General features: G+C 35.3%; 1 protein-coding gene across 1 annotated transcript in view; it reads right to left on the minus strand.

Annotated features, from left to right (window-relative positions):
• Nucleotides 1-6,198, minus strand: part of LOC145683737 (BAG family molecular chaperone regulator 2) — a 35,802-nt gene extending 29,604 nt beyond the window's left edge. Inside the window, exon 1 of the mRNA XM_081755264.1 lies at nt 5,705-6,198. Within this exon, the coding sequence (XP_081611390.1) occupies nt 5,705-5,912 (208 nt within the window). The 5' untranslated portion in view covers nt 5,913-6,198. The remainder of the gene's footprint in view (nt 1-5,704) is intronic.
• Nucleotides 6,199-25,019: the final 18,821 nt, after the last annotated feature.

Raw genomic sequence — 25,019 nt, forward strand, 5'->3', positions numbered from 1 at the left:
TTGTATATATATATATATATATATATATATATATATATAAAGCAAAACGCTAAATTCAAAACGGTGCAGATTTGCTGTATGGATCCACAGATTTGCAGAAATTACACAACAAATTTATAATATTTTGAAAGGCCAAGGTGTAAATAACCGAAACATATTCTCTTGTTACCTGTGCAATACGTATCCACTCTACATTAAGGTGATCTGGTACCCCTAGCAACCTTGAAAGTTAGTCCATTTAAAAAGCATTGCAAAGTTTTTTACTATTTTCTTCTTTATTATTAAAGTTACAAACGTCAAAATTTGAACAAACCTAGAGGAGACACATATCTATGCCTTGTGTGTTTTAGATTTTGAAAAAAATACAGTAAGGAAACTTTTATCTTCAACTTTGGAAACTTGGCAACAGTAAGACCTGAACTCCCTGCGACGGTATAGTTTTTCCTTTCCGCCCGAGTCGAGCGGCAAGTTCAGTTCTCTGCCTCGCTCAAGTTGTTCCAATCAGGTGACTCATAAACAGCGGTACAACCGAAACCTTCTTTTCTCATCTCTCTCCCTCTCTCTTTTTTTTCTTTCTTTTCATTCTGCGAATTCCTGGAAGGGTAGTTGTCGCTTGTCAGCTTACCATTTCCGCAAAATAACATAGTATAGATGTCAGTTTGTGATCTTTGGGAAAGATTATAGAAAAAATATTGTTGGAATCAATCTAGGACAAAATTACCCTTTGAAAGCGAGGTCAAAACCCTCTCTTCAGAAATAATTGAAAGATATTTACATGAATAATTTTTGAGGGAAATATGATCAAGTAAAATGGCATGTGGGCAAAATTCCTGGGGCCTGCTTTTTTAAAAATCACTTTCGTTCTTTGTTGCCTGTCCACATGGCCACTTCTATACTATCCCCTAGAACTTTTTTAATTTTTCATGCACATATGTCCGATAACAATACAATATTGTATAAATTACCATATACTCATGTGTAATGTCTACATCTCCCTTTTCCTGGAAGCGGAGAAGGAAAACAATCCATGTAATGTTCACACTAGCATTTCCTAATTTTAGATTATTTTTTTTTTAATAAATGAAGTTCGCAAGGCGCCTGAAGGCTGTGAGATTCTACCTGGGTATCATGTGTATAGATACACCCTCGATCAAATTCGTGTGAAATATCTTGTGCAAACTTTCATTGTGAGTTCGAACAGAAGAGAACCAAGTTTGATAAAGCTGGGTAACGGCTCACGCAACATTTTATGTTCTTGTAAGTAAATGATGTTGGCTTATTTTAAAATTGAGCATGATTAGGGATGGCACGAGACAAGATTTGTGGTTATCTCGTCTCGAAAATTTGCTCTAAAAGTGATGTCTCGACTCGAAAAATGTATATTTCTCTATTGGAAGAGCCGTGTCTCGACTCGTCTCGTGCGCATCCCTATGCATGATTTAGTAGTAAATTTATTTTGCATTATACAAATTTGTTTAAATTATGTAATATCTGTGAAAACCTTGTTGACCAGGCTCGCAACCAGCCACTGAAGTTTGGGAAGCATAAATATGCTAGGGGGGCAATCGTAACAATTCTGGGTCTCCATATCAATGTCATACGGATGCATTGTGGATTGAGGGGCTAAAAAAATTAGGAAGGGAGCAGACCCCCTAACCCCCGCCGTAGTTGCACAACTATGTAAGTAGATTCCTCAGTACCGGTACTTTATTTCACAAAATAAACACCACTACTTTATTTCGCAAAAAAAAATCTTCACTACGTTATATAGAAATTGGATAACTCGACGGGTCAGTGTGCAAATTGAATATTTTTCCCAGGGCGGCTGAATTTCACTCATATACGCACCCAGCCATCACACACGTAAGAGTGGGAAAAAGTTATTCCTGTCTGGAATGAAAATTTTCTCTTGCAGGGGGATAAAAATTTCTCAGAGGAGAAATCCCTGGCATCCCCTCGTCAATTAGCACACTAGGACGGGTCTCTCACAATTTATAAGGAAATCGACGCAAAAGGCTGTAAGATGACATTTTTCATACCTTTTCTTTTCACATGACATATTTTCGACTCCAGACGACACAGGGACGGATCCAGAATGGATTCCTGAGGGATGGGGTAGCGGTGAGTTGTAACACTGCTACTTAGGGTTACTTTAGTTTTATTATGTACAGACTTGAGCTTTTGCATCACTGGTGCTTGTGACATTGGAGGTGGCGAACGACCCTTCCCTCAGGATCCGCCTACAAGTCTCTATACCATCCCTACAGGATAAAATAAGATACGCAAGAATGTTTTCCACTTATGTTTGAAGGCATACGCGTAGCCAGAAATATTCGTTAGTCAGGTTTAATTATAGAGCCCCTAATAATAATAATAATAATAATAATAATAATAATAATATCCGCTTAGTATTGTGTTTCGTAGAACAGATGTAGACTTCTTCCTCTGACACTGTCCACCCCCACATCTTTAGATTCCAATCAGTCTCGGTGGTCCGTCTCTCTGTTTATTGTTAATTTCACTGGAATACATTTCTTTATAGTCTTCAATCTTTGCATAAAATTAACAGTCCTCACCTAAAAGATGTGTGGTGTAGTGTGCGACGCAATACTTCCCTCTGGGAAACCCTGGAAATGTACGTATTGCAATCGGGCATCTCACCTGAGTCTCCCGTTTAATCAGTAAGTACACTGGGAATTTTATTTTGTGAGGTGTTCAAAACCCAAGAGGGGGAGCATTTAGAAGAGTGATACATATTTTTACAGAAACGCAAAGGATGCAATATATTTTGTTACGCCCAGGGATGTGTGTAAAGAAAGTTTGGTTGGTGTTAGGGGGTGTTTATGGGATTGGGAAAGGTTTTAAACAAAGAAACTTCATTTCCTAGCCTTCTCTGGATTACAGGGCAGGTTTTGGGGCACAGGTTGCACCTATGATTTTTTTTTTTTTTTTTTTTTTTTTTTTTTAAAGAGGAGGGACATAATTTGTCATTGAAAGTGGAACAATCGAATTTTAATTATACCACAATGATGCTTTTATGAACACGAGTGGCGTATTTAGAAATTTGTTTCGGAAAGGGGTATGCACAATACGAGAATAAGCACTTATATTTTTCCTTTTAGGTGCCGACAAATTTTAATGAAGTTGGGAATATAACAAATTTATTTCGGGGGGAGAGGCTTGAGCTCGATAGCCACCGACTGATGAACACTAAGTATGAAGGAGAACTTAGCATGAATAACATTTTTAAATAAGTAATTGTCATAATAAAGAATGGTAAATTTGGGGGGAGGACAGTAAATGGGAAGAATGGTAACCTTCAGGGGAAAATAGGGACCTCTGCCTGGGTGTGTATATTCTCTACTCATTTACATTTTCTAAACATTGTGATGTGTCGTCGTACGTATATGTAAGCCCCTTCTCCACACAGGAAGATTGTTGTTGATCCAAGATGAAAGCTAAAATCTTCTAATTTCAATAGATATGAAAGGAGGGATTACAACCTATACCAACACATCTTAAAGTACGCCACTGTTTGAAAGTATTTCTTTACTAATGTACATACTTTCCAAGAACTTCAGTTTGATGTGTTAGGTCCTATATATCGTTTCTAGCTATTTATCATTTTTTAGAAAATATTTTTTCTACATTTATATGCTTATCTCTCTCTCTCTCTCTCTCCCTCCTTTTCTCTCTCTCTCTCTCTCTCTCTCTCTATATATATATATATATATATATTACTTCTATCTGTTTACCTGCCTATCAACCGTTCCATTTATCATCTTTCATTCAACATTCAAATACTGTATTGAAATAAAGGTATATAGAAACGAAAGAAATAACCACAGAAATATGAAACACAATAGCACTTCTTTCTTCTCTTTTCTCATGTTTCTGAAGCCGAAGGTCGTGCGATATTTTTCCTCGGTCGGCAGGAATATCTCGCTTTCCGTTGTCTTTTCACGGCACAGACATTTGTACTGCTATCCCTCCTGCTGTCACTCATAAAGTGATTATCCATCGATATTCACATTTCAAGCAACCACGACTCGAAGGACAGGCAGAAAGACGACTGCTAAACGCGGACAGGGAGGTTCACACAGGAGTGAATAGACATTTCAACAAAAGGAGACACCAACTCAAAATTTGAGTGGGAGGGTTACATCTGCGTTGCCAAGTTTTTAAAGTCAAACATGGAAGATTTTTAACTGTGTTTTTTTCAAAATCTAAAACACACAAGGCATAGATATGTGTCTCCTCTAGGTTTGTTCAAATTTTGACGTTTGTAACTTTAATAATAAAGAAGAAAATAGTGAAAAACTTTGCAATGCTTTTTAAATGGACTAACTTTCAAGGTTGCTAGGGGTACCAGATCACCTTAATGAAAATAACTACTGGTGGGCACAAAAACCAGTCTTTAAGAAAACCGAAACTGGTTTCCTTTTTCTCCAAAACCGGTTTCGGTTTTCTCCAAAAGCGATTCCGGTTTTTGCTTTTCAAAATTGGTTCTATTTCTGACCAGGGAAGGTTCTAGATTACTGGTCTCCCATGTAGATTAGTAGCTGGGTAAGTTCCTTTCTGTACTAAAGTTTATACACAACTTATACAGTATTGCCGAGCGAGCGTCGGCGGGTTACAGCCCCGCAGGGCACGTTGTTTTGTCTTTATTACTGCTCAATGGGAAGGGGGACCAGTAATCTAGAACCTTGCCACTGACGAGAATAGTGTTTCGTTGTTCTCCAGAAACCGATCCTGTGTCCACAGAAATGGTTTTATGTTTTCCAAAAGTTTTAACCAAAACCAGTTTTGGCGAAAAACGAACCGGTTTTTAGAGAAAATCGAAATGTCGGGTTTTCGGATTTTCTAGAAACCGGTTTTACCCATCTCTAAAAATAACCTGTTAAGTAGAACTCACCCATAAGGTAACCATTAACCACAGTATACAAAGTGAATTGAAGTGCAAACTCACGACACTCAACCTTAGAAGTGTCCGAGAATTAAGGGATAAACATATTTGTGTGAGTTTCGATATTTTGGAACTGAAATGTGTAAATAGTGAGAACATAACATCCATGGGAAAATGCAAATGCATACTCTAACATACAAGGTTTATTTATGCGATATACAGTGCTCTGCGCTGCCCTCGTTTATGTGTATACCAACCAGCCGCTGAGACATCTGCTTGTTATAAACACCCCCCGAGGTCCCCTCCCCCAGCTATCCTGCCTTAACTCGGGTAGATAGTATTTGTGCTTTTAAGTGGTCACTTTGCACAAGTTTGCTTAGTGTATCTTGGGTGCAGTTTTATTATACCGATCCACAGATTCTAAAATGTGTGGACATTTTGGGGAAATCTTTAATTTGCCAATTTTATGTCGAGAACAAAACCCAACGAACCACTGCGGGGCTTTAACACTTTCCTACTCCTACCCCTACTACCACTTATACTATGGATCCGTACAGTAAAACTGCACGATCTTTTACATAACAGTTCTCATCGTGTACGTACACTGAAGGCCTCCTAAACTGAATCTGCACAGAAAACAAGTTCCAATCCAAAAAATGATTTGATATAGAGTCGCTGAAAAAGTACATATACAATGAATTTATATATAGATCCGTACAATAAATCTGCACCTTAAAATCACATTTGATTCGCGGAAAAAATCAATAAGCTAGGAATTAAAAGCCAAAGATTACATACTCTGTTCAAGTTCGGCTAGGAGATCCGAATTCCGTATGGTGTCAAGTGTTGTCAACAATGTATCTCTTTCTTCTTCTAATCGAAGAGCTTCTCTACGGAACCTCTCTACATGTTTTTCTACTTGGTCTAATATACCCAACATTCGTTCCTTTGGTGTTCGCTGAGGACCATCATCGTCTTCAATTATAAATTCACCTGCGTTATCCATCCTAAACGACAGAGTCAACCACTGCAACTATCTCGGACAAAATTTAATACATTCAAAAATATTTCCAAAGTATTTTTCTATATACTCCTATTATATTCACAAATACTTGTCAAAATTCACAATTATCTTCTACGATAATTTTTTCATGCCATTTACCAGCCAACTTCCGTTTCACCATGTGCACTTACACCTTGCACCGACAAACCGCAGAAAACTTACTGTTCCTTTCGGTATGGTGTAGCGATTGCATCTGTATATATGATAGTCAACTGTTACAGTATTCTCTTAAGTCCTACGTAGATGGCACTGAGATGGCATAACGTGTTTTATTAATATTTTCTTTCAAATCACTATATCTCTTCAATTATTATGTATAACTATTAAATTATAATTGCTTTCTAATATTTAAAATTTGAAACAACACACACTTGTTTATATGAATATAAATTTTCTAGAAAAAAATGTCAACAGTGATACCAACGACCCCTTTCTAACTTTGTGTAAAGCATTAAATTTAAGCAGGGTTAAAATAGAATTTGAACGGAAGAGTTGTTAAAACTGCATTAATGAGTGTCAAACAACGTTTATTAAACAATGATTAATAGTATATACAACTTAGTTTCGTAATCGTGTTACAGAAGAAGTATCATGGATTGAAAAAACAACAGGCTACCATCAGATGGGCAAACACTGGAAAATGCTAGAAAGTAACCGTAGAATTTGCAACATTGGAGCTAAATCTCGAACAATCCACTCTTATCAATAGCATTTGTAAGGTTACCTAGAGATAGTTAAAAACGGTGTTGACAAGTACGATGTTGAAGTATATTTTTCTAAATGAATAATAAATAGTTATCGCAAACTTATACTTATGTTGTATTCTCGTAAGGTGACACTGGGGCGCATTCCGTAACAGTTTGCGTCAATAAAAGGAGACACTTCACGATTATTTTCAGTGGCTGGTACGGAATAAGGTTCCATATTTTCCTATTAATCGGGAATGTCCCGCTTTTAAGAACACAAATAATATTTTCCCGACTTTTTAAAAAGAATACATTATACATGCTGTTCCGAATTCTAATACAACATGAATTATCTTTATAATTTACTTCAGCACAATGATGTATTAATGTACTATTTAAGAAAAGCCCTTTCCCTTAACAAAACAAAATATGCTACTTTTTGACACTAGCAACACAAAATGAGAATAGAATCGTGTGGGGCTTGGATTTGAGATTAGCGTTCCGCTCACCAGCGAGGCTGTATGAGACGTGAACCTAGAGCTTAACATTGGATCCGAACCACATAAGCTTTCTCTGAGACTCGATCCTGGATCTCTAACGCCAAAGACAAGTACGTTATCCACATAGCTAACGAGGGTGTTCAAAGAAAGATTCGTGTGATGATGATCAGAATAATATTAATGTAATGTTGAAATAGGTAATGTCATTGATACTGTAGTCAGGCTGCTTTAGCGGGTAGGTTGGGTAGGCACGGACCTACCCCAAAATTTAATATATATATATATATATATATATATATATATATATATATATATATATATATATATATATATATATATATATATATATATATAAACGCTAAAAGGTACAATAAAGAGTACATGTATTTTCCACTATTTATATTAATGGTAGAAAATTATTTAACAAACTGCATCAACCACTATTATAAAAGTAATTTTTTCCTGTCATTAATCAATAAAATGTGTATATGTATCCATAAGCAAGGGAGCGGGCCCACCCAAAATTAAAATCCTAAAGCCACCCCTGACTATAATGGAGTAGTATACGAAGCATGATTACATATATACTGAATGGAAAGCGTAGTAAATAATAATACGTAATTTCCCTACACAAATAAATTTCCTTTATTTTATAGAATATTGTATTGAATTTATAGAAACCCATAACCCAAACCATAATCACTGAAGTAATTTCTGAATTTACCTGCCCCTCAATGTTAGGAGTAAATTCAACAATTATGTTTCTATTTTTGTTTTTATTGTTTTTACTATTTTCTTCATTTTTTAACAAAAAGTACGCACAAACACACCCAGCCAACAATTGATTATGTTACTTTGAACAGACTCTCTCTCTCTCTCTCTCTCTCTCTCTCACACACACACACACACACACATACATACATACAAAACTATTGTTATTGTATTGGTTCATTTCTGAAGAACAAAGAAAAGTTTAAGCATTTATATTGGTCAATCAGTTAGAGCAAGAATTTCCCTGGATTTCACAGGTTTTAATGAAAAATTCTCTTTTTTTCCTTTTTGCTAAATTTACCTATGAAATTTCCTTGGATTAGGAAAATTTTCCTCAAACTACGAACACTGATGAGATCTCTCGATGAAACAAACCCGTGTCTCCCACGCCAATGGCGGATATACTAACCGTTTTATCCATAAGGGAGGTCAGCATTTCAATATTGTCTATAAGTTTCTGCTGTAATTGTTTTATTGTAGTAAAACAGATAAACTGTGTGTACCTTTCTACAAAAGCTTATTTTTGTGCCTCTGCTAAGTTTGATTTTTTAAAGATTAACTTTTCTCTCAAATGTACTTAACGAAGAACAGATACGAAGCATACAACACTTACTTGCTTTATCGAGTGGAGCGGAGGCGGGATCGAAAGAAAGAAACGTACAAAATGATAGGTTCAATACACAATATCCACTAGATTTCAAACAAAAATGATTCATGACCCCCAAAAGCTTTCCATTAGCCACCAGACTGAATATTTACCCACTAAACCATCACCAGATTTGGTGGGAAAACTACTAAATTGGCAACGCTGCTTTGCACAGACATGCATTATATATATGTATATATTTATATATATAACTTTCGAGAGTCATCCTCTGGAGACACAAATTGCACTATGTAGCAACGTCGCAAATAAAGAGCCATAGATTAGATGTACCAATCTATCAAATAGTTCTATCGATTCTTTTCATATGGCAACTAAAGTCGATATTGATTGATACTAGCATCACTTATTACTGTAGCAATCGATTCAACTGCTTGTTGTATTCGTAGAGTAATGCTAATGGCTCCAAATTAATCTGCGACGTTGCCACATTGTGAAATTTTGATTCCCCATAGCGGCTGAAGGAGGCCCCGGAGGGCATTTCATCATATATATATATATATATATATATATATATATATATATATATATATAGAGAGAGAGAGAGAGAGAGGCAGACAGACAAAGAGAGATATATCAGGATTTTCCTTTCCATAAAGTATTGAGCCAGGCGGTTAACAGTAGCTAATGCTAACTAGGAGTAAATTAAAATTTTACCTTATATAGTAAAATGTTCTATTTTCTTCTAGGTATTCCCTGCCATCTTACAGACTCATACCTAGCAGCGATGATTTCATAGGACAGCCCGGAGGAAATTTTTCCGGAGCATTCCTCCGACAGTGCTCACTTGGAACATCATCCCGTGGTGGTTTGCACCAATGGTAAATTCCATTTTAGTTTGCGACAATTGGCATAGCAGTTTAACTACTTGTTGCATTATTTGCGTTGCGATTCGCAAATTTTGTGAAAACCAATACGTAATGAGGTTTTTAGATTACTAGTATTTTCACAGTATTGATTTCACACTGTGTTCATTCAAAGGCCGCCTCCTCCGGGGGACATCTGAAATAATCATTGATTATACTTTTTTGTTCAAGGCCGGAGAAGGTTTTAAACGGTTAGCAAGCGATTATAAATTGGTACAAGCTAAGTCAACACATTCCGATTTTTCATTGCTGTTGTTGCTAGTTATTTTCACCAGGATTTTTTTTTTCATTTTAAGAAATTCCACATTTGTCCTTACTACGTGACTGAACACCACACTGCTAAAATAATCTTGTTATTCCCAAAGGCGGGAGACACGGGATCGATTCCAATGTGAGGTCATGCGATTCGGATTCCAAGTTAAGATGTAGATCCATATTTCATGTAGCTTAACTGCTGAAGGGGACTTTAAACCTCAAACCTCAAGTCAACTCTAGTTTTCTTTGGTAGTTACCCATGTAAATACTGATCAGACCCAACGCTGCTTAACTAAGACTATCTCACTAACACCGATAGACCAACTTTACTATATTTTGATTTGGTAGGGAATCTGGCCATAATGGTCAGGTTGATCCAGGATTTTGAAGACATTGTGTAAAAATAAATAAAAAATGTGCGTAGCAATTTCTATAAATTAAGCTGAGTCTTCCATCTAAGCAACAGTTACGACGCATCACTCCAATCCTCAATCTAGGCGAAGAGACAAGTGTCTTTGTTTGACAGGCGAGGAATATCTCTGGAAGAGAGTGAAGCGCACATCTCCACTAATGGACAGAAGAAAGAGAGAATGGTCTGGGATCATTCAGAACCTATGAAACATCTTGATGCTACGAGTACATCTGACATGTAATTGACAGCACTTAGCATCTAGTATGTTGACCATATATAATATAATTTCATTCTTTCCTCTGGAGAACAGGAAATAACGAAAATGTTGAATGTTGAGCATCTTCAGCAACTATTCCTTTTAGATCATAGCGATGGTTGGAGTAATAACATCAATCCGCATTTCCCTTGTGTTGTTGAATTCACAGAAATGTTCAAAAATAAATTTAGGTAGTATGCGTTACCCTACAAAAGACTGTTTACTAGTACATTAGTTCCATTGTTGTCAATTGAAATCTGAGTGCGCAGATATCTTGGATATTTCTGACACTTATCTTCTTGTAATCTCTAATTAAGTGAAGATAAAATATGAGGCGCAGATTTCTCACTTTTCAACTTGAGCTGTCAGAGTAGACGTAGTAAAACTATATAAAGCTAAAATAAATACTTCAGTACCGTGTCGGAAGCAGAATGTATTGTACATATTGGTTAAAGTGTTATCCCTTCATAAAATATAAATCCCACTTCCTTCCAATACAGAGAACCGATTCTTTTCCTGAAGTAAGACATTCAAAGAAAGTTAAAATACTTAAGTAGAGGTCCCGGCGAATAGCTAAAGTTCATTCAACGAACCTTCTGATCCTGATGTAAACATTGCAGAATTGTATTACTCCACCAGTCATCGGATGATTGGCTATCGGTCAGCGCTTCTTTCGAGAAGCACGTGCTTGTACCCTGTCGATGTTTTACTTATTCCCCGCATGTGACCATATTGTTAACTGTGATTCGCGCTAAAGTTGGGTCAAAACCACTTTCAATGCATGCGTATTTTCTTTTATTGCATTAATTCAATTTAGTTCGTAGATAAAGTGTTGTTTCTGTTGTCTAATTCTAAGGAATTCTGGTAATGAGCCTTATAAGCAAGGACTATTTTCTTCTGCCGTATGGGTGTTCTAAGGCTTCTAGCCAATAAAATCAAACAATCACCACGTGTATTTGTTTACATGAGGTACTGAACGTTCCTTGAATAAACTTTAGCTGGATTTGACCTTTTACCTTTAGGCCTGGCTTGGGAAAGTTCCCTGGGGCAATAAACCGGCCTAAACTAGTATTTTGCTATGCTCATGCTCTTGGACGCCTACCGGGTGTAGAAACAAGATGTAACGCCTTTTCCTATTCTTCTTCATCTTCTCGTCTTGTATTGGATAGCTATTTGGACCCCCCAGCCCAGCCCCTCCTGCGAAGCTAAGAATGAAAGCTTCTCATAGCATTGGGTAGCTATTTTGGACCCCCAGCCCTCGTCCCTCCTGCGAAGCTAACAATGGAAGCTTCTCATAGCATTCGGTAGCTATTTTACACCCCATGCCCCTGCCTCTCCTGCGAAGAGCGTAAGCGATTTAGCCTTGGTCGTATTCCCACTTAAATGCCTGTAGGTTATGAACTGAAGCTGTGATATTCAATGATGGAAGCTTCCCATCAGATTGTATGAAATTTGTCCTTTGAGCGAATTGGTCTTAGTTGCTACGGTGAATATCGTATTTCATTACTTTTTTTTTTTTTTTTTTGAAAACTTGGGATGAGAAGCGGTATATGCAGGTGCCCTCATAGACTGGGCGCTGAGTGGTTAGTTTCGAAACACATTCCCATAGAAAACGAAGACTAGTAATCAAAATCACTTATGCAGAGAATCCAAAGATCAAATTATGCCAACGAATTTGCTGCTTGTGTTGAAGCCGTGATGAGATATTTTTTCGAAACACGAAGCACTGCAGCTAAACACCATCGAAATTTAGCATTGATCGTATTCTCATAGAGATGTCTGTATAAACAAGATGAAACACGACTTTCCCAAGTCTTGATGTGAAAGGTGTTATGATGATGATGTCTGTATTGAAGCCGTGATGAGATATTTTTTGAAACACATTCCCATAGAAAACGATAACTAGTATTTAAAGTCTTTTTTTGTCCTTTGATCGAAATGATCTTAGTTGATAAGGGGGAACAGTTGCTATGTGATATAGTATTGTATACTTATATATTGATTGGGCCTTGGGTCCCCTGTATTATAGTATATGATATTTATCGTGCGAAGCTCCTTATTTCGAATAACTATAATGCTTTCAAGTGTTCAATGTTCTCTCTCTCTCTCTCTTTCATCGAGAATCGAATCCGGACCCCCATGTAAGTAAAGATGCGTAAATTAGTATTCAAAGTCACTTTTGCAGATAGGTCAAGTATGAAATTACGTTAATCGAGCTTAGGAAAGATGTGTTAATGGTTGTATGTATATTCGAACTCCCTAATGCTGAACAAAGTGGTATTAAAACGTAAAAAAAGAAAATATGTTTTTGCTTTTAATGGGAATCGAACTTAGGACTGTATTTATGACACCCGCGCTAAACACTAAAACATCAAAATTTCAGCGGTAATCGATTAGTCTTGGGTCCCATGTACTATAGTATATGATATTCATCGTTCGAAGTGTTCAATGCTCTCTCTTTCATCGAGAATCGAACCCGGACCCCATGTAAATAAATATGTGTTAATGAGTATGTGTATAATCGAACTCCCTAATGCTGAATAAAGTAGTATTAAACCGTAAATAACAAACATAAAAATAAAAATACAGCATCACATTATTAATTTTTTGGGGGGAGTGAAAGTCAAGTAGACAACTAACTTTGATTGTAGCTTCGTTAACTTACGATTTACAGATTCTGTGCACAAAATCCATTTTGGTGGGAGCTGGGATCGAATTTGGTACTTCACGATCTAGAGTTGAATTAAATTTCTCTGTGGTGGGATATAATCGTGGGACGTTCATCTTCAAGTTAACTTATATATGAAATGTTTCAGTTTAAAATCCCACAAATATGTCTTTCCACGGATATGATGTTGTCCATTATAATTGTACTCGCTCGGAAATCGAATCAGGAACCCTAAGAATCAGAAATAAGCACACTCTATTATTGAGACATCGTGCCCCCTTGTACTAGAGATAAACAGTTGTTTGCTTAGATTGAAAATTAGTGTTCCTTTCTGGGTACTGTAACGATATTAAACAAAAAATAGTTATATTGTTCTAGCATATGTTCTTGCCTACAGAAGACTTGTACGTATACAGCATTTCAGATTACATGTATTGTTTTGCTGTCGTGAGAAGTACACTACTTCCACTCTTCGCACACAGACATACACGAACTTACATACGTGCGATTGTAGATGATGTAATCTGAACGCGAAAACGCTTAGCTATGTGTAATGTATATTCAGTTTGTTAATAGATAAGATTTATTGAAGATGATATTTTGATACACTTATCGAATAATGTGTGAAGAAGGAAATGAGTTAATGTTATAACTTTGTTTCAGATGTGGAACTGAATGAGGATGTGAAAAGTAGCATGGTTGTATTCACTTAGCCCATATGTTCCTTGAGAAACTTCGATTTCATATATGTTGCACTTTTTTGTAAGTGATCGTATTGCTTCGCGATTGCGTTTACCTGTAATGTATATGAGAGTTATGAAATTTTTGTTCGTGTTTCCGGGATATCGTTTTTTTTTTTTTTTTTTTTTGCTGAGCACCTTTAGGTTTATATCACGTTGCATCAAGAGACTGTGTATGAAAGAAGAAGAAGAAGAAGAAGAATGCAATGTCATAGCATAAGAAGAATGCAATGTCATAGCATTTCCGGCTGCGAATGAGTAATAAACCTATCATGTTTCTGAGAACTGCCCTTATCATAATCTGAACTATAATACATTCATTCACTCACAGAGAAGTACGATGGCGTTACGAATAATGTAAATACGTTAGTGATACTTATTTATTCGAATACAATCGTATTGAAGTGACCAAAGTGACATTAAAAGTAAAATAAATATGAATCACTGTGCCGTAGACATTAAAACGTAAAATAAAAAGTGATTCTCAAGGAATCATTGCATTTCATTTATCCTCGATTCTGTACAAACTTGGAAATAATTTTCCGATAGTACATGGGATTCATCATGGTTAATTGATGCAGTACATATATTACACACATTTGTTAAACATAATTCATACTTTTATACGTTACAGTAATTTGAAATATCATTATACCAATACTACAGCATACCTTATACATAAATGAACCTATCTTGTTACTTTGCTACTACTATTTACATTGTGACTATTTAATTGATTATATTCATCTATTGTATAGAAGCAATGTGACAATAAGTATTCTTTTAATTTTCTTTTGAATGTAACATTAGACTTGATTACCTTTAATTTGTTTGGTAACTTATTGTATAGCATAATACCAGCATATTTTACTCCCTTTTCGTACATTGCTGTTCTATGGTTTGGTGGATGAAAATTAGTCTTTATTCTTGTGTTGTATCCAGTGGCGGCGGTTGGACGTTAAAAGTGAGGGGGCAAGACATGATCTGAATATTTGTATATAAATGTTAGTTTTCCTGGTTGTTTCTAACATTTTGTTTGACGAAAGGTTGTATAACTAATAGGATACTATATTTTCAGTTAAAAGACCGTATATCGTATATAATAGTTTATTAAGTAAATTGAGAAGAACAAAGCAAGTAGATACTAGCCCTTTGTACTCTTAAACAACGAAAGTGTAAGAAGAGATTTGATTCCTTGCTCATGAACATCTTAAAATTCTGTCTGGAAAATTGTGTGATCAGATTATTTAATAAATTTGCAAAACAAATAAATAGAAAGGATAATATTAATCATAGTAATGAATAATGATGATTGTTTTGCAAAAGTTAGATTGAAACTGAGGATTAATGAAAAACTTAATATTTAATTCCACACATGCTATTAAATGTATGTTATTACTCTTAGAAAATGAAAGGCAGTAAATACTACAAGCATATGCTACGACATTTAAAGAAATATTTGCTTTTGCAACTTCTTGAAATATGTGCATTAGGTGCAGTTTTCACTTTCTTGGAACACATCAAAACACAACAATACTTAGAATCAATCCACACTTCAGTTATACAAAATAAACTTAAAACCTAGAATTATGTTCAATTTACTAAATTTTATTGTATATACACTCGTGCATCCTTAAACACAACACTTCACTCGTATATTACAGTACAAAACAATGGAAAAGGTAGAAGTTGTTTCTTATCACACTCTTTTTAATCGATATTCCTAACTTTAGAAAGAAGAAAATACATTTTAGGAACTGTCAATTTTTGTGCAATTAAAGAATAACTTGTGAAATAGGCCCTACTTTTTTTGCATAATGTTCTTTCGATTAGCTTCAAAGCGGCTCACTAACATATCGAGCCTTTGTAAGAAGAAATGAAAGTGTGCTGAAATTGTGCTCCAATAGGTTATTTTTTTGGGTTATTTTCTGTGGCGATTAAAACGCAATTACTGTAGCTTTCTTTACTCCACGGGAAGACAACCAATACGTATTCACGCAACAGCAAATATTATATGGCAGCATTTTTTCCTATTAATCAGTAACACATACAAAATCGTTACATTTCTAAATGAAACTATATACATTAATTGGTTACTTCAAAAAAGTGCGGGGGCAACTGCCCTCCTTTGCCCCCCCCCTAATCGCCGCCCATTGTTGTATCCATGCACGTCACAGTTTGTTGTGTACTCATTTATATTGGATCTTACAAATTCTATTAAGCAATATACATACAAACATGGTAAAGGTAGTATAGCTAGTTCTTTAAAATATTTCCTACAGGACTCTCGGGGTCCTACACCAGCTAGGATTCGTACAACTCTTTTTTGAAGAGCAAAAATATCTCAATTTTTTACAGTATTTCCCCAAAATATTAATCCATATCTTAATATAGATTCAAATGAGCAGTAATATAATATTTTTGCTGTATTTCGGTTTATAGTATTTTTGATGGTTTGTACGGCAAAACACATTTTTCTTAACCTATTCGCCATTTTTTTCTATATGATAATCCCATTTTAAATTTGCTGATATATGTACACCTAAAAATTTTACAGAACTAACTTGTTTTATTTCGTTTTCTCCTATTTTTATACTTCCTTTATGTAGATTGTTGTTTGTTAATTTAAAGCATATTGACAAGGTTTTTTTTTTGAATTTACTATTAACTTATTATGATCAAACCAGTTCGTTAGCTGTTCTACGGTGTTTTATATGTTAGTATTTAATCGTTGATGGTTTTCGCCTGTTATTCCTACACTTGTGTCATCCGCGAATAATGTGGCTTTTGCAAAGTTTAAATTATCCGGGAGATCGTTTATATATATCAAAAGCAGTAATGGCCCAAGAATTGATCCTTGTGGTACGCCGCATTTTATTTTATTCATTGTAGATGTGAAAGTAGTTAATTTTGAATTTCTCCCATCTACTATAGTTATTTCCACCACCTGCATTCTATCTGTCAAATATGAACGAAACCAGTTTCTTATTACTCCTCTTATTCCACATTTCTCTATTTTATATAAAAGTTCTCTATGAGGCACTAAGTCAAAGCTTTCGTAAGGTCTAAAAACAATCCTATGCACTTATTTCTTTTATCTAGTAGTTCGCTTACGTAATTCAGATATTGATAAATAGCGGTTTCCGGGTCCACGTAAACCGAAGTCAAATATTGAGATTTCAACAAAGTGAGTGGTCTAGAGAGAGTGAGAAAGAGAGAGAGAGAGAGAGAACCCCCGAGAAAAGAGAGTACGATGTTGATCACAAATTTACTCGCTTTGAGATCGAATATAGAGAAGTATGACGGCGTTACGAAAAATGTAAATACGATCAGGAATCACTGTGCCCCTGGTTCGGGTGCAAGAGTGGACCATTATTCATTCATTCATTTGCGTTAATCATCCGTCTCCCTTAGCATAATGGGCAGAATCGTTTGACGTTAAACTGAAATATTATCTTTTCAGTACGGGTACTATTTAAGGCATGAACCAACAGTTTAAACTGGAATACAAACAAGTGAAGTGCGTTTAAATTTCAATGCTCTCGTTTCGGAAATCGAACCCAGGACCACTCTCATCACAGGCTAGCTATTAGAGACCAGCGGGAAAGGCTAAAAGAACTTTTTTAATTACTAGTTATCCTGCACTGTGGCAGAGAGCTTACATCTGGTGCATGGGGTCCCTAGTTCGATCCCTGAACAAGTAAGCTTATGATGAACAACATAGTGTCCGTGGGTTTTCATGGGCTACTTACACATTCTCATTCTACAAATTATTCAAACATTCCTTTGCCTTAATCATCCGTCTTCCTTAGCATAATGGGCATAATCGTGGGACGTTAAACACATATTTTCTTTTTAGTACCGGGACTATTAGAGGCATGAACCAACAGTTTAAACTGGAATACAAACAAGTGAAATGCGCTTAAATTTCAATGCTCTCCCTCCAAAATCGAATCCAGGACCACGCTCACCACAGACCCGTCACACCCTTTGTGGACCTCTAATAAAGCGAAAGGGCCAGAATAAGTAACGCTTTAGATGAGTGGTTAGGATTGTGGTTTCCTACTGGTGCAAGAGTGAACCGAAGTCAAATATTCATATTAATCGATATATATTATTGAATTGAACAAAACCCTATTCAATCACAGAGAGGAAAAATAACCATTTCCAGTTTAAATTTTGATCGTTAATCTGTAAAAACGGTCACAGATAACGATGGTTAAGAGAAAGGTAACAAGCAGTTTAATGACGTAAGAATATATCCCATATTCGTCCTATTCTCTTCACTAAACCTCTCTAATGTAAGGGGTTCCCACTTCGATCCCAGGCCAAGTAAGTTTGTTGGGGACATCATCGTGTCCATTGATTCTCTCGGGATACTTCCGCTTCATCTCATTATATCATTTCATCATTATTCACTTACCTTACCATCTCTTCATTTTAGCCTAAAGGAGATACTCGAAGGATGTTAAATTGAAAGATTTCATCTTCATCGTTGCACACTCGTTTTCCCGTTCAACCTTATTCGTGGTATAGAATCAGGGACCTTACGTGCCACTAACATTTAGGATTAGGATTAGGATTTAGATTTCTGGGCTTTCGGCGTCTAAGGTCATTTAGCCCGTCACGTTTTGAGGGATGACGTCTCTCGGCGAGCACATTATCCGGGGAAATAGAAGAAAGAAAGGATTATGGAAGGAAGGAAGAAAGCGGCTTGGGACTTGTAACTTACGTACCACCCCAGCATTTTCCTGGTGCGAATGAGGAAAACCTAGCAAAACCTCATTCAGGGTGGCTGGCCTAAAAAAACGTTTTACACTTTTTCGATCGAATGCCCCCACCGGGAATCGAACCCGGGACCGCTCGTACCGAAGGCACATCGCGCTTATTAAAGTTATTACAGGAAATTGTTCTTTATTATTGATGTTCTTCAATATTACCCAGATCCACAGTAAATGAAGAATGTCTTTAATATAAAAATGAAGTATCTTTAAATGAACAATGCAAATACGTTAAAATGATAATTTAAAATGAAATTAGTTATTCACTGCGACACTCTGCAGTGCCTAGCTTCGAATTTATTGCTATACCACGTTGAAGACAAACAATGACACAGGAAGCGAAACGTGTCATTCTCAAGCTCACGTAGCAATGAGCAAAAGAAATAATTTTGACCTACAAAGAAAGGCTGACCTTTCCTATGTACAAAAATAATATCCAAGAGTTTTATTATCGAGAAGATGTTAAACTTATAAGTCATAGGAGTCTCCATCCCCGAAGTTTTGTTTCCTGTACTGAAAGTTATTTTGTTCAAGTATCTAGTTATTTATAAGTAATACGTATACTAATATTAACGACGTATAGAGTTAAGAGATTCTTGTTTGATCACGATGGGATGAAGGCATAAATTTCACAATAAGATGTAGGTTTAATCTTGGGGATCAAATGTTCAATTTCCAATGGGTCGCTCGAACGAAAAATGGTAAAAGCGTTTTGCAGGATATCTACCCTATATCAGGCACATAGCCAAGGGGGGGGGTCCGCACCCTCCCCCTTCGAGACCAGAAATGATAAAAATTAGGGAAGGATGAAACAAAATGAAATGATAAAAAGAAGGATCCGCGTTAAAAATGAACTACAGGAAGCTTTTGGTTACTCTTTCTTCTGAGAAAATTTGTATTACTTGCAATACATGGTTGCGAGGTGAGCGATATATTCTGGAAGTGTCAGGGAATTTGAAATTTCTAGAAAAGTTGCGGAATTCTCAGAATTTCTGCTACTAAACAGGGAGATTTCAAGCTCCCGAGAGCATAGTGCCGTTGTGTAACAGCGTTGACATTTTTTATCATAATTTTTGGTCATCGCATCCAAAAACAATTTTCTACTGCTCGTTTAACCTGTCATTTGAAACAGACAATAGTTGACGGAATAATAAAAACAAAAATACATGTGGAAAGAAAATTCTGTTAACATTTGATTCAACAGAAAAAGGAACGCAGATATTGCAAAATATTTTACAAGAAATTATTGAGTATGTACTTTTTATAATAGTGAATATGTACTTTTTATAATAGTTGGGGTCATAATGAAAGGAAAATTGTTATATTTGAATAAACAGAGGAAGAATGTAAATATTGTATATTTTTTTCAATACGTTTTTACTCGAGATTTCTTCATAGTTTATTAAAATTTATTTACCAACATATCCTCACCAACCAATATATGTTGATAGTAAAGTAGTTTAGATTGATCGAGCTCCTGGGCCTTCAGAATTTCATGTCACCCCCCGTTACGAAATCCTGGCTAAACGAACCAATATATGTTCCAGTAAAATTGTTTAGAATGATCGAGCCCCTGGTGTGATGACCACAGTATTTCATGTCACGGACCCCCCTTCACGAAATCCTGGCTACGTGTCTGCCTATATCCACCAGACGGATATCTGAATGGTACCTAACATTCATATTTGCGGTGCGTTATGCTCCCTCACACATATTAAATTGTAAAGAATAAGACTGTATCAAAGCGGTCGAATTCAAAGTATTGATTTTGAGCAAATGAAACGAGATGAGACTTATAAAATTATTGAACGAAATGAGAAACTTCTTTTTTGGATTGTTTAAGTTGATTTTAATTTAGCGTCTCTTTCAGCAGCGAGACTATATGACACGTGGACCTACTTATTAACATGGAATACAAACCACACGAACTCCTGCCAGGAATCGAACCCGAGTCTCCGACTTTTTCAATTTGAATTAACACATAAGGTTAGCTTTTTTTTTGGTTTGATCCTTAGTTAAGTAAGTTTGTGTTCCCTCCAAGAGATTTTATAAATATATTTTCCACTTCAGAGTTCAAAGAGTCCGAGACAAACGAAACCAAATATACAAGTTTTTCTCCTTCTGACAAATTTAACTTAACTAACGTAAAATGAAGAGTGACTCGTCCAGATTCGAATTGTGGACTACGTCAATTAAAGGCAAATATTAATATTAATCGATAAATTTTATCGGCTCTCATCATAGAACTTTTGGTTGATTTTTTCCTTCGGCATAAATAACACGGGTGCTGGTTCGATTCTCAATGCATTCAATCACACACGCACACAAAATACGCAAAATTTCGGAAGTCATTCCCTTATTGGTAATTTCTCATCCATTTCATTCTTACCTATTCAAAATCAAAAATCTACAACGTCATAAAGTGGCTTTAAACAAAAAATTCCTCTAACTTCCAATTTCGTCTTCAACTAAGATCTTCGCCTAAATCAATAGTCTTAGTACTAGAATCAAATGTAAGTCTTAAGTCCACATAATATATAAATACTTCTGCAACACCTTCTATAACATAAAGTGGATAACTTTTACCCTGCAATTATCAACAATTTTTCAAACAAAAGAATATCTTCTATTCTTACTTATAAGGAACACACTGCCTAAATGGTAGCGCCAATACTTATGGATCAATTCTGAACCATGTATATTTGTAATGGACAAATATCGTGCATAAGCAATTTTCTCAGAGTTCTCCCGTTTCCTCCCATATTCTCATTCTACTATTTCATTCATCTTAAAAGTGAACGTTACCTCTGTAACGGACCAAAATTTTAGATTTTGTTAGTTACAGACGTTTTTAATACTTTAAGAAATAACATAGTTTTCATCTCCTAAAATAGATAGTTCTATGACAAAAAAAAAGAATTTGTAGAATTATTTATTTGTGTCAAAGATGTTTTATATGCAGAAAGGCTATAAATATATAAATTCGGATTATTTTTAACATTTAAAAATTTTATACTTATTATTAAATCTCTTTCCTTATTACTTATGAATATTTCCATGTATTTGAATATTGTCATATGGTATAATTTAAAGTTTTCCTTTAATGATTGTAAACCTATGTATAATGTTATGACTATGACTATGTTCTAACTTGTTCGAAGAAAAGAAGGAAAGAGATATACTGTTGTTGATTAGAAGAAGTGAAATATATAAAAAAACCTAGTTAAGTATCGACAACTGGAGATAGTTAAGTTGTCGATAAATTGAAATAGTTCCATTAACAGATAAATATAAAGATTCTGTTCGTGTTCTGCTAATAGGTAACGCTATAAATTGTTTTAAGTTATATTGTAAAATGAATAACGTTACAAATATGTGTGAGTAATCTAGTTACGGGTCCCCTCAACTTATTCTTCTTTACCTCACCTTCAAATGTGATCAACTCATTATTTTGGTATATCCATATACAGGCGTAATAAAATGCAAGTAAGGAAATTATGTTTTGACGTTGAAGCTGTTGTTCTTTTGATTTATAGAATCCTGAAGTAGTGTAGATATGTGTATATATTTCCTAACGTGTACTGGATGGCTGAAGGAGATATATATGAGAGTCGACTAGTGATATTACAGGTGGATTCCACGTATAAATAATAATTCAAGTTCGAGCCGATGTTATGCCGAACTGAATAAAATAATGATTGATGTGGAATCCGATGTGCTTAATGAATCACTCTGTTGACCTTACTTTGATGTTCGCCCTTGTACATGTAGATGTTCTATTATGTGACTGCACACTTCCAGGCCAGTTTACTGTATGCTTACGTCGAATAATCCTGCCATGTTTAAAGACAACGCCTAGTAATACAAAATACCTTTCACAGTTAGGGATTCCAATCTAAGGCGAATCTGGAGAAGCGATGTCCTGAACCCTTTATTTGATGTAACAAGTTCTCTACATATGTTGAAGTTGAGAATAATGTTATATGGCGACCCAGCCAGGATAGTCGCTAGATGGCGCTGCAGTTCTTTAGATGGAAAGTAACCGCTGTGTTTGGTATTATAATAGATGGGATGTTTTATTAACTCGTACGCAATGGTGAGAAGAAAGTTGAGGAACCCGTACAATGAAGAAAAGATGACTCGGCCAAAAGCTAAAAGGACAGTGTCACAAAATAGTGATGTGAACTTTGGTTGTGTTTGTGACCCACGGAGATCGGTGGAAGATATCATTGTAACATGTAATACATGTGGAAAGTTTATCATCTAGATTGCCTAGATACTGAACCAGAGGATTATAAACAGTTAGCTAAGCATGAATGCCCATGGGTATATGAGAATTGTCACCTGGTAGTACAGTCTGATGAATCAATGTTGCCAGTACAGGTCATTGATGGTGAAGGTTCTCGAATTGAAACATTAGCTGGAAGTCCGCAAGTGATGGGTGAATTGAAAGTGCTAATGAAATGGCTGGATGAGAAGTTTTCCGAATTCGCTGGCATGAAGATCTTAATGGAGAATATGAAGAGAGGCCAGGAAGAAAGTCGGAGAGAAATTAGTGAATGGAAGGAATCGCAAACAAATAGAATAGTACCATTAGAAAATACTATGATGATGAAGAATAGTGACCTCAGGAAGGAAACAGAGGAAGTAAATAAGGAAGATGAGATTGAGACACAAAATTTGGAGATCAACAATGGAGTTGAGATTGAAATGAAAATTCTAGAGTGTCGTCATGAAGTGATGAAGCGGAAAATGAAATGGCGAATTTCAAGAAAAATAACACCACCAGCAAGAATAACACATGAAAGGAATCGAAAACGGATAAGGTGGAAAAGTGAAAGTGTAAAAGATGTCAAACTTCAATGTAGTTGGAAAAGAAAAAGAAGAAAAAGATACATGATATGCATGAGTCAGAAGAGAAAGAAATTCAGAGGAAACAGCCGTCGTAAAGAAACAAGAAGAAAATCGCCGAATGTGAGAGTGTTCCAAAAGAATGTGATGAAGAAGAGAAAGAAGATTGAGAGATTACGCCGGCTAAGAATTATCCAAAACAAGATGAAAAGAAGAAATAAGAAACGGAAGAGAATGAAAAGAATTGCCCGATGGAGTTACCTAATTAATGCATATAAAAGATCACAGGATAGAGGATACCATTTCCGAAAGAAGTCGAACTTAAGAGGAATCATGAGGAAAAGGAAGAGGAGGAAAGAATTCCCTCTAAGAATTGGAGCTAAGTATAATAGAAAGCGAAAAAAAGAGCTGTATACTTGTAAGTGAATATTTTATGATTTAATGTGTTATTTTATTCGGTTTGTTAGGTTTATCTTTGTTATGGGCCGGCAAATCTGTAACGGACCAAAATTTTAGATTTTGTTAGTTACAGACGTTTTTAATACTTTAAGAAATAACATAGTTTTCATCTCCTAAAATAGATAGTTCTATGACAAAAAAAGAATTTGTAGAATTATTTATTTGTGTCAAAGATGTTTTATATGCAGAAAGGCTATAAATATATAAATTCGGATTATTTTTAACATTTAAAAATTTTATACTTATTATTAAATCTCTTTCCTTATTACTTATGAATATTTCCATGTATTTGAATATTGTCATATGGTATAATTTAAAGTTTTCCTTTAATGATTGTAAACCTATGTATAATGTTATGACTATGACTATGTTCTAACTTGTTCGAAGAAAAGAAGGAAAGAGATATACTGTTGTTGATTAGAAGTGAAATATATAAAAAACCTAGTTAAGTATCGACAACTGGAGATAGTTAAATTGTCGATAAATTGAAATAGTTCCATTAACACTACAAAGTGTTCTGGTATAAGTTATCCTTGCATGCATAATCGTAGGACGTTAAACTTAAAATTATTAACTGTTCGGCTGTAACCTCTAGTGTATGGGATTCTTAGTGCAATAATTATCATGCAATAAATGTTTTATCCCGTAAGTTTTCCAACTAATCGCAAATATAAAGTTTCCCACTATAAAGAAAAGAAACTCTAATTTCAGAGCATAATCCATACATCGGTTTGCTCTTCCATCCAATAAAGTAAATATCACGCAATTAAATCAGCTTAAAACTATTGTAAGTTCTATTAAAATAGTTGTGTGTTGTTATATCTTTCCCACATCCTATAAGGTAGTGCCGATAGTAAATACGAAGTTTAATTAGTAAAATTAACGCTTAACTTGACATAATCCATAATGTAGCCATTATTTTGAATACAAGTTTATTAAATTAGTTATAAAAATATTAAATTCGGTTCTTGTACCTTAAATGTATATGCATTAATGTGGTAATTTTTTTAAAAACGTAGCGTTCTTTGTATAGTAAATAGAAAAGAAAAGTACCTAACAAAACAAAAAGTGTATATCTTTTTAAAAAATCCACCCTCCAAAATACCTAAAATACAATTTCAGTTTCATGAATGGAATGTCT

The sequence above is a fragment of the Thermobia domestica genome, chromosome 1 (genome assembly GCF_964235325.1).
Source record: "Thermobia domestica chromosome 1, izTheDome1.hap1.1, whole genome shotgun sequence".
Lineage (NCBI taxonomy): Eukaryota > Metazoa > Arthropoda > Insecta > Zygentoma > Lepismatidae > Thermobia > Thermobia domestica.